Source organism: Alosa sapidissima, chromosome 7, assembly GCF_018492685.1.
Source record: "Alosa sapidissima isolate fAloSap1 chromosome 7, fAloSap1.pri, whole genome shotgun sequence".
NCBI lineage: Eukaryota > Metazoa > Chordata > Actinopteri > Clupeiformes > Clupeidae > Alosa > Alosa sapidissima.
This window is the reverse complement of record NC_055963.1, coordinates 10015319-10028654: the sequence shown is the minus strand read 5'-3', so window position 1 is coordinate 10028654 and position 13336 is coordinate 10015319. Positions and strand designations below refer to the sequence as shown.

Sequence of the window (13336 nt, the reverse complement as noted above, 5' to 3'; positions counted from 1 at the left end):
GGGAAGGCTTTTAGAGTGGAGTGGGCTGTGATCAATGCTGCGCTCTCTCTGTTGCAGGTGTCCATCACCTTTGACCCCTTCCTCTACCTGCCAGTGCCCTTGCCTCAGAAACAGAAGGTGCTGACCGTGTTCTTTTTCGCAAAAGAGCCACACAAGAAGCCCATCAAGGTAAACCCAAGTGGCTTTACATCAAAGGGCTTTTACAGCATCAAGTTCTTATTTGGTACAGTAAATCATTGACATTGATTCGCTTCAATCTTTTTTTGTTTGTTTGTTTGTTTGTTTTGGGTTTTTTGCTGGTGTAGTTTCTTGTTAGTGTCAGTAAGGAGAACTCCAGCACAGCAGAGGTCCTGGAGTCTGTCTCCCGGAGTGTCAGGATTAAACCAGAAAACCTGAGGTTGACAGAGGTAAGACGCACACACACACACACACATATGTATATGTATGTGTATATATATATATATATATATATATATATATATATATATATATATATCAGTCCCTCCAGGATTTCGCGAGGATTTTTTGAGATTGTTGCGATCTAAAATGCCTGATTTCGCGACAACTCTTCTAAAACATTGCGATGGAAGTTGCAGTGTTTTTAGCTGTTTGTTGCGAAGAAATTGCGGGAGAAAGTGAAAATTGCAAAAATTTAAAAAAAAAATTAATTGAGGGCAATTGAGGTTATAAGACCAAAATCACACTGATCATCTTGATGCTTATTAAAAAGGATAAGTAAAGGTAAATAGTAAGGGTTACAGAAAATCAAAGTAGGTCTACTTTATTTGTGTAAATACTTTGACTGGGGTAATTGACAAAGCAGTAACCTTTCGTAGAACGAAAGAAAAAAGACAGCCCCCTAAAGAGATTGCATAATGTCATATGTTTCAATACATTCATATATGTTGTAATTCATATCAGGTTCATATATTTTTTAATAATTCATATTCTGTGACTTGCATAATTACTAATAGCCAACTAAGTATCTAGTAATTTCATATTGATTTAAACTATTAGACTACAATTTTCTTAATATTATTACATTGGTGGTGTGTAAGTTTAATTGACTGCCTGCCACTTTAAGGACGCGAGAGTAGTGGATTGGAATTCTTGCATCTCACTGTGTTTCCTGAATGTCCCCTTGGGGATCAATAAAGTCTCTATCTCTATCTCTATCTCTCTCTCTCTCTCTCTCTCTCTCTCTCTCTCTCTCTCTCTCTCTCTCTCTCTCTCTCTGTGTTCGGCTACGAGTGGAAATAACTTTTTGCATAGTGCATTACTATATGTGGATGGAATTCGGGATCTTTTCTATGTCATTAGTTAAAATAAATGTTAAAAAATAACTCGAATGAAATCATTCTTGGATCACAGAAGAAGTAAATGTTGGGGGGCGCTGTGGCACAGCAGGCTACAGCGCCCGTACCATATACGGGTCCGAGTGCCCATGGGGACCCAGGTTCGAGTCCGACCTGCGGTCATTTCCCGATCTCACCCTATCTCTCTCCCACTTGCTTCCTGTCTCACTCTCCACTGTCCTGTCCAAATAAAGGCAAAAAAAGCCCAAAAAAAAAAAAACAGAAGAGGTAAATGTCTTGCAATGTTATTAATTTCTATGATTTTGGTAGCACTACACAAACTGAGCCCACAAGCTAAAAGATCATCTCCAGGTGTAAACGTTTGCCAATGGGCTGCATACAGCCTATTCAAATGACAGTAAACCAAGTAGGCCTTAATTAAATTGCTTTCATAGCCTAGGTAGGTTAGCCAGGTTGAGAGATGCAACACCAGGTTGAGAGATGCAAGTAAAGCAGATCATTAACGTTAACCTTCTATTTATTGTCATCAAAACTGCAGAAGCGTGAACAAGTTATAGGGCAGTCTCTGGTGTCTGCAGAAGTGAGTGTGGCATCTGACTCTATTCTGCGTGAGGGACTGTTGTGGTAGGTGAAATTTCACGGGGAAACCATGATGATTGGTCAAATTTGCGGAAAAGTTGCGGTGTTTGGACAAAATTGCGAGGTCGCCCAGAATTCACGAGGATTTGCTGAATTTGCGTTAATTGTTGCGATCGCGAATTCCTGGAGGGACTGATAGATATATATATATACACACACACACACACACACACACACACACACACACACACACACACACACACACACACACACATACATATTCATCCATAACTGATATTTGCCAACCTTTTTTTGTTTCTAACTTTCATTCAACAAATACAACAAATATTTGTTGGTAGTGAGTTGTGAACAAACAGGTTTCTCTCTCTTTTCCATTTTCGCCGCCAGGTGGTGAAGAGTCGTTTCCAGCGGATTTTCCTGCCTTCCCACTCTCTGGACGCAGTGTCCTCCTCTGACATGCTCTTCTGCTTTGAGGTTCTGTCCAAAGAGCTGGCCAAGGAGAGGGTAGTGCTGCTGAGTGTCCACCAGGTGAGAGCCACACTTCTGTCCCCACTGCTAACAATGACTATAGACCCTTTCAACAATAAAAACAAAAACAATGCTTGAACGTTCTATTTGGGCCCCAATCTACTTCCTCTACATTAAGATAACATATGGAATGTTAAAAAGGAAGTCTTGTGGGGCCAACTATGATGCTGATAATGGAACTCTCTTGAAAGGGTCCATACACACTATAAACTGTAACTTTTACAATATGTACGTCCACATTTATCAATGATGAGGAAAGCCTGTCCAGAGTATTCTTCATGTTCCTTTATATAAGTATAGTATAAGTATAAATACTCTTTTGATCCCGTGAGGGGAAATTTGGTCTCTGCATTTATCCCAATCCGTGAATTAGTGAAACGCACTCTGTGAACACACAGTGAGGTGAAGCACACACGGTAACACTTTATTTTAATGTGTCTAAAATGTGTATTTTTAAGACCTGTTCCGAAACATCGAAGACATAACATACATGTCTTATGTACATGTAAGTAATTAACTGGTACACTTAATAGGTTTATTCCACTGTAAAGAGTAACAAGGTTGTAGCAGCACAACTGTTACATGTATACTGAAGACAATGAGGCCTTGACTGCAGCTAAGAATGGTTTGTATATCAAATCTATCATGACCAGATTTACCCCATCCAGCAGGTCTCAGGTCAGCTCTTTGCCTCTGATGAAAATTTAGGCAAATTGGCAAAGTTTTGTAAAAGCACTCAGTATTACAATGTAAAAACTATATGTAGGTACCCACAAATACACATTGCAAGTACAATGATAATACCTGATAGTACATGTTGTTATACAGGTTGTACTACTGTACCTAATTAGGTAGGTACACCGTAACAGCGACACATTAAAATAAAGTGTTACCGCACACACTAATTCCGGCGCAGTGAGCTGACTGCTACAACAGTGGCGCTCGGGCAGTGAGGGGTTAGGTGCCTTGCTCAAGGGCACTTCAGCAGTTCCTACTGGTCGGGGTTCGAACGGGCATACAAGTCCGAAGCACTAACCAGTAGGCCACGGCTGCCCAATTTATGTTTGTTTGTATGCTCAATATAACATGGCATCCCACCCCCCACCCAGTCTATTTATCTGTGTTTGTGTGTGTGTGTGTGTGTGTGTGTGTGTGTGTGCAGAAGCCGCAGGTGCCCAGCATCCCCATAGCCAAGTGTGCAGCGTGCCAGAAGCCTCCACTCCCTGAGGAGGACAAGCTGAAGCGGTGCACGCGCTGCTACCGGGTGGGCTACTGCAACCAGTAAGTCTACTTCTCATCTCCGCACACGGCCACAGTCATATCAGTCATATGGAGGAGGTACATAAGGCTCCCTGGTGGTTGGTGTGTGTGTGTGTTAGTTTGTGTGGGGATGGTCGTATGGAATGGTTCAGGCACAATTTTATCTGACCGGCATTCTGTGGGTTTCAGACTTGTGGGATTTGGATTACGTTTTCGGTTGAATGGTTTTAATGAACTTTTCCTTGTCTCTATGAATATTTCTGATGGTCTGTGCTCTTTTTTCCCATAGGGCATGCCAGAAGAATCACTGGCCCACTCACAAAAACCAGTGTCGGCCCAACTTTGAGAACGTGGGTCTGCCTTTCCTGGTCAGCGTGCCCGAGTCCCGGCTCACGTACGCACGGCTCGCCCAGCTGCTGGAGGGGTACTCAAGGTACAAGCTCAAACCAGAGGGTACCGGGCCGGTGTTTAAGGCCCATTCACATCAAGAACGATAACAATAACTATAACCATAACGATTGCGTTCACACTGAACAACGGTAAACAAAGTCTCTCCTCGTGTTAATGAATGTGACTGTTAAAATTTGATGGGTTCTGATTGGCTATTAGCTTTTTATCATTCTAAAAATCGCTCTGAAAGTGATCAACGATAATGTTCTTCATGTCATTATCGTTATAGTTTATGTGCGCACGTTGTCATTCATAATAACGAGAACGATGTTTGTTTATAGTTCTCGTTATCGTTCTTGGTGTGAATGGGCCTTTACTGTGACCCAGGGACCACAAATCTTACTAAGGAAACAACCTGAGGACTACCACTGAATATAGTGCTTGAAATAGTATAAAATGTATGGCCATGGACCATCAGTGGCCTGCAGACCACTGGTTGAGAACCCCTTCGGGCATAGAAGTATCTGGGATGAGCAATTTGAGATGGGCAAAAAACTGAGCATTAATCAGTTTAGAGAGACTTTCTCTGAGGGGTAGAAAATGGCACATGGTCATAGGGAAATGTGTTTACACATTGCTGAGAAATTGATTATGCTGGCAGCATTTCGATGGCGATGTAATTCCAGCCCGTCTGTGCTGTCCCCAGGTACTCTGTGAATGTGTTCCAGCCGCCCTTCCAGTCGGGACGGACCTCTCCAGAGGTCAGCCAGTGTCGCGGAGACCTGGCCCCCATGCCGGACGGTGCCCCCGAGGACTCGGCTCCAGGCGAGCACCCGGCTCTGGCCAGCGGAGCCGGGGACGCTGCCGACCTGGACAGCCTCAACGGCAACAGCCCAGCGGACGTGGCGCAGGCGGCTGCCCGTGCGGCGGAGCCGGACTCAATCTCCACACGCACCACGGACTCCGGCTTCTCTGAGCTCACCTCCGGCACCCATGATCCCCCAGAAGAGAAGGAGACCTCCTGTGAGAAGACCTTGAAGCCAGAAGGTACAACGTCATGATGTGGTGGTGGTAGTGGGTGTAGCATCAAATCAGCACATCACCACATACAGTATATGTAAGACATTGTGCTGTTGTCATCAAGGCACACAAAAGAGTACAAATAAATATACAGATAGACTTCCTGCCTGTACATGAGAGACTGGTCTTAATCTAAAAGAGGACGTCATTGAAAATCTCTATTGACAAAAGCTTTTAGTCCAGGACAGGGGTGGGCAACTAATTTCCCCAAGGGGCCACATGACAAACTGGGACTGTTGAGGAGGGCCAGACCCAAAATACCGAACTCAAGTCTGAACTCAATTCTGTCCAATTCTATTCTGTTCTTGTATAACATTAAGTAAATCATATGGTTTTGTTTACTACTCATAAGAACAGATGAAAATGTGAGGGAGACAAAGGAAAAACAGCAATAGGCTATTTAATCTATGTCCAGTATGTAATCCTCATTCTCGAAAATGATTTTTTGACCTTGACATTTTTTTTTTCAGTTTTCAAAGACTGATATAAAAAAAGTACTACAATATCTATATAATTAGGCTAGGCCATGAAAATGTGAAGGAGTCTACAACCATAGGCCTGTGCCACCATTTCATCAACACTCAGCAATATTTCATCATTAAATCATTACCATCATTAAATTAACTCTATGCAGAATTAGACTATGAAAATGTGGAGCAGACAATAGTAGGCTGTCATTAGTTAATCAACATGCACAAAGAAAACTATTTTAAAAATGTAGGCTATGTTTTTGCTTTAACTTTATGCACAAAACTGTGATTGGTCAACTTACCCTGTGTGTTGAGCCGGCTGCTTCAAGCAACCTGTGGGTAGTAGTATCATACTAGTTTGCTAACTTTGCTAACATAAGCTTTGCAAATAAACTCTATAAAGTCTATCTGCCAGTAACGTTTTGAAATTAACACTTCTTATCGCCAATAAACAGCAGGAGTTCGTTCTGACAACCTTTGCGGTGGTGAGCGAAGCAGACATAAGAGACCCAAAACTTTGAAAGGTTTACGCCGACTTAAAGGCAACTGCATTGTGTCGACGCAGAAGCATAAATTCTATTCACCAGCACATCAGTGAGGGTGTTTACATCGTATGCATCCACGCACAAATGTATGGGCGTACAAATAGCAGTCGCTTTCAAAATAAAAGCAATGATATTGATTTGCGTGCATTATCTCTATGCCAGGCTCTTGACTATTGTTCTTTCATGGACCTTACGAAGGCCGGTCAGGGAAAGCCCACAGGCCGGATGTGGCCCGCGGGCCGGATGTTGCCCATGTATGGTCTAGGACTAGGCTTAATCTGTGAATGGGGAAACTGGCCCAGAAGTAATTGTTTAGTTAACTTAGTTTAGTTAACACATTTCCAGTATCATATCTCCTTCCCAGAATGCCTCTATTTTTAGACCAGAAGCTGGTCTTTAGACAGATGATGTGATATGTGATCGTGTCTTGGTGTGTCCCCCCCCCCCCCCCAGCGGTGGTGGCAGGGTTCCAGCAGGCCTCGGAGAGCGGCTCCGGCCACGCCCCCCAGTTCTACATCTCCCTCCTGGACGCCAACAACAAGGAGCAGCGACTGGAGGACAGAGGTACGGGGACGCGGCATAACATTGACCATCACACAATGATTTTCCAGGTTGAACTAAATTGTGCTTAAATCTGGTTAGCATCATAAACACGCTGTGCTAATTTGTTAAAAACTGATGCATTCAAGTTAATTCTACAAACCAACCACCACAAATGGAATTCAGTTCTCTGGGAAACACTGGATAGATTAGATGGATGGATGGATGGATGGATGGATTAGATGGATGGATGGATAGATAGATAGATTAGACGAATGGATGGATGGATGGATAGATGAACCCTAAGGGGAAATTCAAGGTCTCAGTAGCATCACACGCAACATGCACTATATGTAATGGGAATTGGAGACACATTACTCTGCAGCACACTGTGCACTCTGTGCAGAATTCAGTGTTTGTGTGGTTTCTCAGTCAAGACTTGAAGCTTTTCTTAACTGATGGATTCAGGCACAATGGTGCAATCATCTCTAACGTCGTGCTCTGTGTGGTGCCTCTCCTCTCTCCCTTCTTCCTCTTCTCTTCCTCTCCCTCCATATGCACTCTCTCTCTCTCTCTCCCACTCCCACTCTCTCTCCCCCCCCCCCCCCCCTCTCTCTCTCTCTCCCCCTCTCTCTCTCCCTCTCTCTCTCCTTCTCTCTCTCCCTCTCTCTCCCAGCAGAGGGGCCTCTGGAGATCTCTGAGGACTGCACGGTGGAGCTGGTGTGGAAGAACAACGAGCGGCTGAAGGAGTACGTGCTGGTGCGCTCTAAAGAGCTGGAGTTCGACGAGGACCCCGGCTCCGCTAGCGAGACGTCCCGCGCTGGACACTTCACCCTGGAGCAGTGCCTCAACCTCTTCACCAAGCCAGAGGTGCTGGCGCCGGAGGAGGCCTGGTACGACACACGACACCTGCACATAAACACACGTGCACGCTTACATACACACACACACACACGCGCGCGCACATATGCAGACTCGTCCCAAGAGCAGGAGGGAAAACACCACAGTGACCCCTGATCTTTGTAGTTTTGTGTGTTAAGAGCAGCAGATTTAAAATCTCAAGCACAAGGGTCAGGCTGAACATTACAGTTCATGCGAAATTTGGCAGTTAGTTGTAAAGACTAAGATCATTTCTCCTATTTAGGACAGGTTTGGAAGAATGCAGATTAGTCTTTAGTGCTTAGCTGTCAAAATCAGGCCGATTTTAGGAGAGGAGGTCTGCAGAAGTGTTCATCTCTGTGCCTGAGAAGCTCTCTGAGTGTGATGTCATTTCCTGACCGCAGGTACTGCCCTAAGTGCCAGCAGCACCGGGAGGCGTCTAAGCAACTGCTGCTATGGCGACTGCCCAATGTGCTCATCATCCAGCTGAAGCGCTTCTCCTTCCGCAGCTTCATCTGGAGGGACAAGATCAACGACATGGTGGACTTTCCCGTCAGGTACACACACACACACACACACACACACACACACACACACACACACTTATACAATGATATGGTGAACTTTTTTATCCGGTACACAAACCCACACACACACAAGAGGCCATCATTACAAGAGAATGTGTGAATTTACATGGAGGGCAAACTTCTTAGCTAACCTCCAGTGTGGGTTTCTTTGGTAATAAACATTTCCCGCAGCCCATTTTCTTGCTTTATACTGACAAACACAAAGTATATATTCTCTTGTAATGATGGCCTTTTCACATACCTGCATTCTAGTTGGCACAAAACAGCCCACAGCCTACGGAAAATGTTACACTTTGCTTTTCTCTGCCCTTTAGGAACTTGGATCTCAGCAAGTTCTGTATTGGCCAGAAGGATGACATGCAACCTCCCATCTACGACCTGTATGGGGTAATAAACCACTATGGTGGCATGATAGGTGGCCACTACACTGCCTATGCCCGGCTGCCCAACGACAAGAACAGCCAGCGCAGCGATGTCGGTATGTCACTTCTGCCAACACTCACTTTGCTTTACTTAGAGATTTGAACTCCATTGTCTTTTGCTTGGTTGCCATAATTGCTACAGCTAGATAGACAGTTCATACAGGCAGTGTTCATTAACAATGGGATTTCTCCATTCAGTCTCTGAAAGACAGATTGTGTATGTGAAATTGTGTAAATTCATCACGGTATCAAGTTAATTCCCTTGTTACTTATGTAACCTGGCCCTGCCTGCTATCTCTGAACCCTCGCCCAGGTTGGCGTCTGTTTGACGACAGCACCGTAACAACGGTCGAGGAGAGTCAGGTGGTGACACGCTACGCCTACGTGCTCTTCTACCGACGCCGCAACTCCCCCGTGGAGCGGCCCCCACGCTTCCTCGGGCCCCTGGGGGCCGAAGCAGCCACGGGCACCGGAGCCGCCACCAGCCAGGTGAGGACCATACACACACACATAATGTCCCCTTTAACACCTCTGTGACCTCTATAGAGTTTTCTGTGATCTGTGTGATTTCCAGAGCTGAAAAAAAGCTTCAAAAAACAAGCTGTTTTGCTTGTTCTTGGTTGGGAGAGCCTCCTGCTATACAGTTTATTTGTATTATTTTATGACATTTTGGAACTACTGGAGTACACCTGAAAATGAATTTCACATTCTTTGTGCTTTGATGGTAACTATTATTGTAATGGTAGAAGTAAACTGAAACCACTATTGATAATCAATCGTGCTATTGGGGCATCCCTAATCAATACCTTTCAAAATCACTTCACACAGCACTAAAAGGCCCCTTAAACTGTATGTTCCCAGTTCAGTACTCGACTATCCAAGACGACCCAGTGACCTCATATTGAAGCGTTATGTTGTTTATATTGGATAGTTGAATTGGTTGTGGTTAAGGGGGCTCTGCATGACACATGAGGGCAATGATCTGGATGAGCTCTCATATGTGGGGGAAAAGGCAACAGTGACCTTGGAATAGTTTATGCAAATTAGGATTATCATCATTTATATAAAGGGCAGAGATCTGACTGGGATGCAAAAATTGAAAGGACACACATACACATACACACACATACATACACACACACACACACACACACACACACACACACACACACAGGCTCAAGAGAGACTGTGTTCCTTGTGTGTATTTATTCAGCTTCCTGCTGCAAATGCACTGATGTTGTCTGTGTGGGAGTCCTTTCAGTGTTCATCAGAGGAAGGGAGTTAAAAGATTTTGTTTTTGTCTCAAATTGGCTCTGGGCCTACCACAGCATTGTTAAGCTCCTTCTGTTCGATATTAACCTAAGTGAACTACAGCCAGTTTAACGTTAAAAGATCTCTTCCACTGAAGGTTTGTGATGCTTTTCATCGGCTCAGAGCTGTCGGCCTTATCAGTGCAGCGGTCCTCAGGTGTGTGTGTGTGTGCGCGCGCGCGTGCGTGCGTAAGCACTGCACCCTCAGAGTCTGGCCTGAACAGTCATGTCCCACCACAAGTCTGGCTCACTGTTGTAGCGTCCTTTAGCTGTGTGTCAGGTTTTCTAACCACAGATGACTGTTGGCAGGTGTTTTGCAATGATCTGAAATAGAGGTGTTTTTAAGCCCAGCTGACTGTGGCAGGTGTTGTAATTGCTTAATCCGGGGTCTTAAGCTCTCTAAGTGAAGTGCTTGTGAAGGCCCCGCCCGAGCACCACCTTTCTTAGAAGCTGACACAGGTTTCCGCCAATCGCAGGCCTCTCTGATCTGGCAGGAGCTGGAAGAAGAGGCGGAGAGACAGGAAGTGAGGCACCAGGGTCTGTTCGTCCGGTCACGGCTCCAGCGACGATGCACGGCGCGCGGACAGGACGCAGAGGACGAGGACTATGGCGAAGATGGCAGGCTAAGAGGACCACAGGCCCTGCGACGACGACAACAGCAGCAGCAGCAGCAGCAGCGTCACCGGCGGCGCCGTGGCAGCAACATCTCGGATTACTCTGATGACGACTATGTCAAATATTTTGTCCTGGGCACGATGGCTGCCCTGCTAGCACTGGCCCTCAACCTCTTCTACCCCCTAGTCTACCGCCGTTAGCTAGCCACTCCTAGCCTCCCAAAGTACACACTTGAATCAATACCCCTGTATGTATGTATGTATGTATGTATGTATGTATGTATCAATACCCCTGTATGTATGTATTTATGGAGCTCCGTATGTAAGCATATATTAATTTATTACTATCTATTTGAAGTCACGCACATGATCGAAAGCACACGTTATAAAAAGGCAATCAGTGGCAATCAAAAGTGTAAAATTGGGGGTAAGAAAAAATGTGAAAGAAATTGCACTTTGAAAACACTGCAGATTCGCACACTATCAGAGGTAGATTATTCAGGTGACAGAACTGGGCAACCACCTCCATCTTCCATGCTGCTATATGGTATAGTTCCATCCTGTAGATCTCTGGGAAACGTTGTGACTTTGGGCTCCTGGACTCATCATTATCAATAAATGAATTAACACTTCTGGTTTAAGCCTCTATTTTGGCTTCCCCAGCTAATGCACTCTGGCTTTAAAACAGATGCAGGGCTTTGGTCCCCCCTACATGCAAAGTGGGGACGTTTGTGATTTGTAGGGACATTCAGGACACAGTTTTGCACTACACGCTACCTTATGGGATCTGATAGTGTTGTTTATATGTGTATGCTTCAGTGTTTTGAGTATGCGAGAGCTGCAGCAGGATGCAGTATGCGTAATCCTGTAGGTTTTAGGAAAAACATTCAGATGCCGAATACTTGACATGCACTTGACCTAAAAGTGTTACTTGATTGTGACCCATGTTTAGGCATGGTTGACAACATGAATGTCATTGGTGCGTTGGTTTTAGCTTTTGTGGTTTTAATGCGAGTTAGTGGTCAATCAGCAGTGACCGAGGAATGCATGGAGTCATGCACTAGGACTGATGCCATTTACAAATGATTACATTTAAAAATGATTATAGTACATTTATAATTCAGTAATTCACCAGTCGTCTTAATTCTTTTAAAATACAGTGGGTGTCCTCTGGTGACACTATCAAAAAGTCAATTGTCAGTTGTTGCAAGTTGTTTTTAACCAATATATGCCATTCCTGTGTTATAAGAGGCTTGATTGTAAAGTGAAATTGTATTTGTAGTAGCACATTAGACAGTAGGAAATCTGCCCGCCAGCAACATGGTTTCCATAGAATAAAAAATACAGGTTACACCATGATGGTGCTCACTCACACACTCTCCTCTCTCTCTCTCTCTCGCTCTCTTTCGCTCTCTCAGACTCACACACACACACACCTCCTGAGCTTCCAAATGGTTTGGAAACACAAATGGCAGATCAATTATTTGTTTCCCTCTTAATTTAGACACCTACCGGTCTGTGGTAATTGCACATTTTGTGCTGGTTTCTTACTTTCTGCCTTTTTAAGTATCAACATCACCTGCCTTGTTTTTGCAGTGTTGCATGTCTTTTTTTTTTTTTGCCGATTCGAATTATCTATTTGTTGATTCATTGTAATATCTAAGTCTTTGTTATTGTTTGTGTGTGTGTGTTCATTTGTTTGAGATCTAAAGCTAAGTTTAAAAAGCCAAATCTATGTCTAGGTGAAGTGTATTCTATGCATGTCTCACTCCTAACATCTTAGACCTTAGATTTCTCCCATTACTTGAGTGAAGTAATGTGGCTTTGGGTTTTCTGGAGGTCAGAAGCATAACTGTGTATGTGTTGGACTGTAGAAGTACTAATGTGTCCAGGCCTGTGGGAGTAGCCGATGACTCAGGGACATTAGTGTTATGTCTTGGAGCCCCCTCTCTCTGTCCCTTGATTTTAAGCCATGTCACAGACCTGGAAAAAGCCTCTGTGGACATTTTTTCCCCCCTTGGTTTTCAAATACCCCCTTCTTCCTTTTATGGCTCAGTGCAATGAAAAACGATAAACCATCCATCCACTATGCCAACACGAGGATCTACCTAAAGTCGTCTGAAAGTTGTCATAAATACTAGGACTAAATGCTGGAATGTGTAACTGAAGTATGCAACTAGAGCTGCTAGAATGATCCGTCTTTTGTCGTAATGTATGTGAAGATATTTTTGTATATTAGATAATTTACAGGAATTGCATTTGAAGAATGATGGCCCCTTGTAGTTGTCTTTCATCTAGTTTAAACCGGAGCAGAAAAGGTTACATTGTCCTTATTGAGTAGAGCTTGCAGTCTAGCGGTTCACAACCTTGCCTGAATGCTGTATTGAAATGACTAATGATATTTTAACTGAGGTGTAATGATGATGTAATAATATTTTAAATGCACAATGCTGTATAGGCTAAAATTGCCACTGTTATTTAAGACCCAAGAGAAGACAGCTGTTAAAATATCCCAGCAATAACCTGTAATGGTACTCTGAAAAATCTGATGCTGCTCTGTACAATTTACTTGTACTGGCTTTTTAAATAAAATGTCAATCTTATCACATCGGACTGGGTGATGTTAATGTAATGTAAATGCACAGTGGCAAATATTTAATTACCTTGTCTGCATCGTTGGTGTGAAGTTGATCTGTGAAAGAAATTCTGTCCACTATTTTAATTAATTAATGGATGCATCATGTTTCTCCTGCAGTGCTGCTCTACACGGGGCTGGGTTGATTGGATATGGTGAT

General features: G+C 44.0%; 1 protein-coding gene across 8 annotated transcripts in view; it reads left to right on the top strand.

Moving 5' to 3' along the window:
• usp19 (ubiquitin specific peptidase 19) overlaps positions 1-13336 on the top strand; it is a 32998-nt gene that overhangs the window by 17786 nt on the left and 1876 nt on the right. For 5 of the 8 annotated variants that reach the window (XM_042096662.1, XM_042096664.1, XM_042096663.1 and 2 more), the window contains 12 exons: positions 58-168; positions 306-407; positions 2304-2444; positions 3607-3725; positions 3994-4137; positions 4801-5141; positions 6643-6753; positions 7406-7622; positions 8013-8165; positions 8510-8673; positions 8931-9106; positions 10404-13144. In XM_042096662.1, coding sequence (XP_041952596.1) covers positions 58-168; positions 306-407; positions 2304-2444; positions 3607-3725; positions 3994-4137; positions 4801-5141; positions 6643-6753; positions 7406-7622; positions 8013-8165; positions 8510-8673; positions 8931-9106; positions 10404-10742 — 2118 coding nt within the window. In that variant the 3' untranslated portion in view covers positions 10743-13144. Of the gene's footprint in view, positions 1-57; positions 169-305; positions 408-2303; positions 2445-3606; positions 3726-3993; positions 4138-4800; positions 5142-6642; positions 6754-7405; positions 7623-8012; positions 8166-8509; positions 8674-8930; positions 9107-10403; positions 13145-13336 lie in introns of those variants that run through there. The other 3 variants (XM_042096667.1, XM_042096666.1, XM_042096661.1) reach the window with 2 other exon arrangements.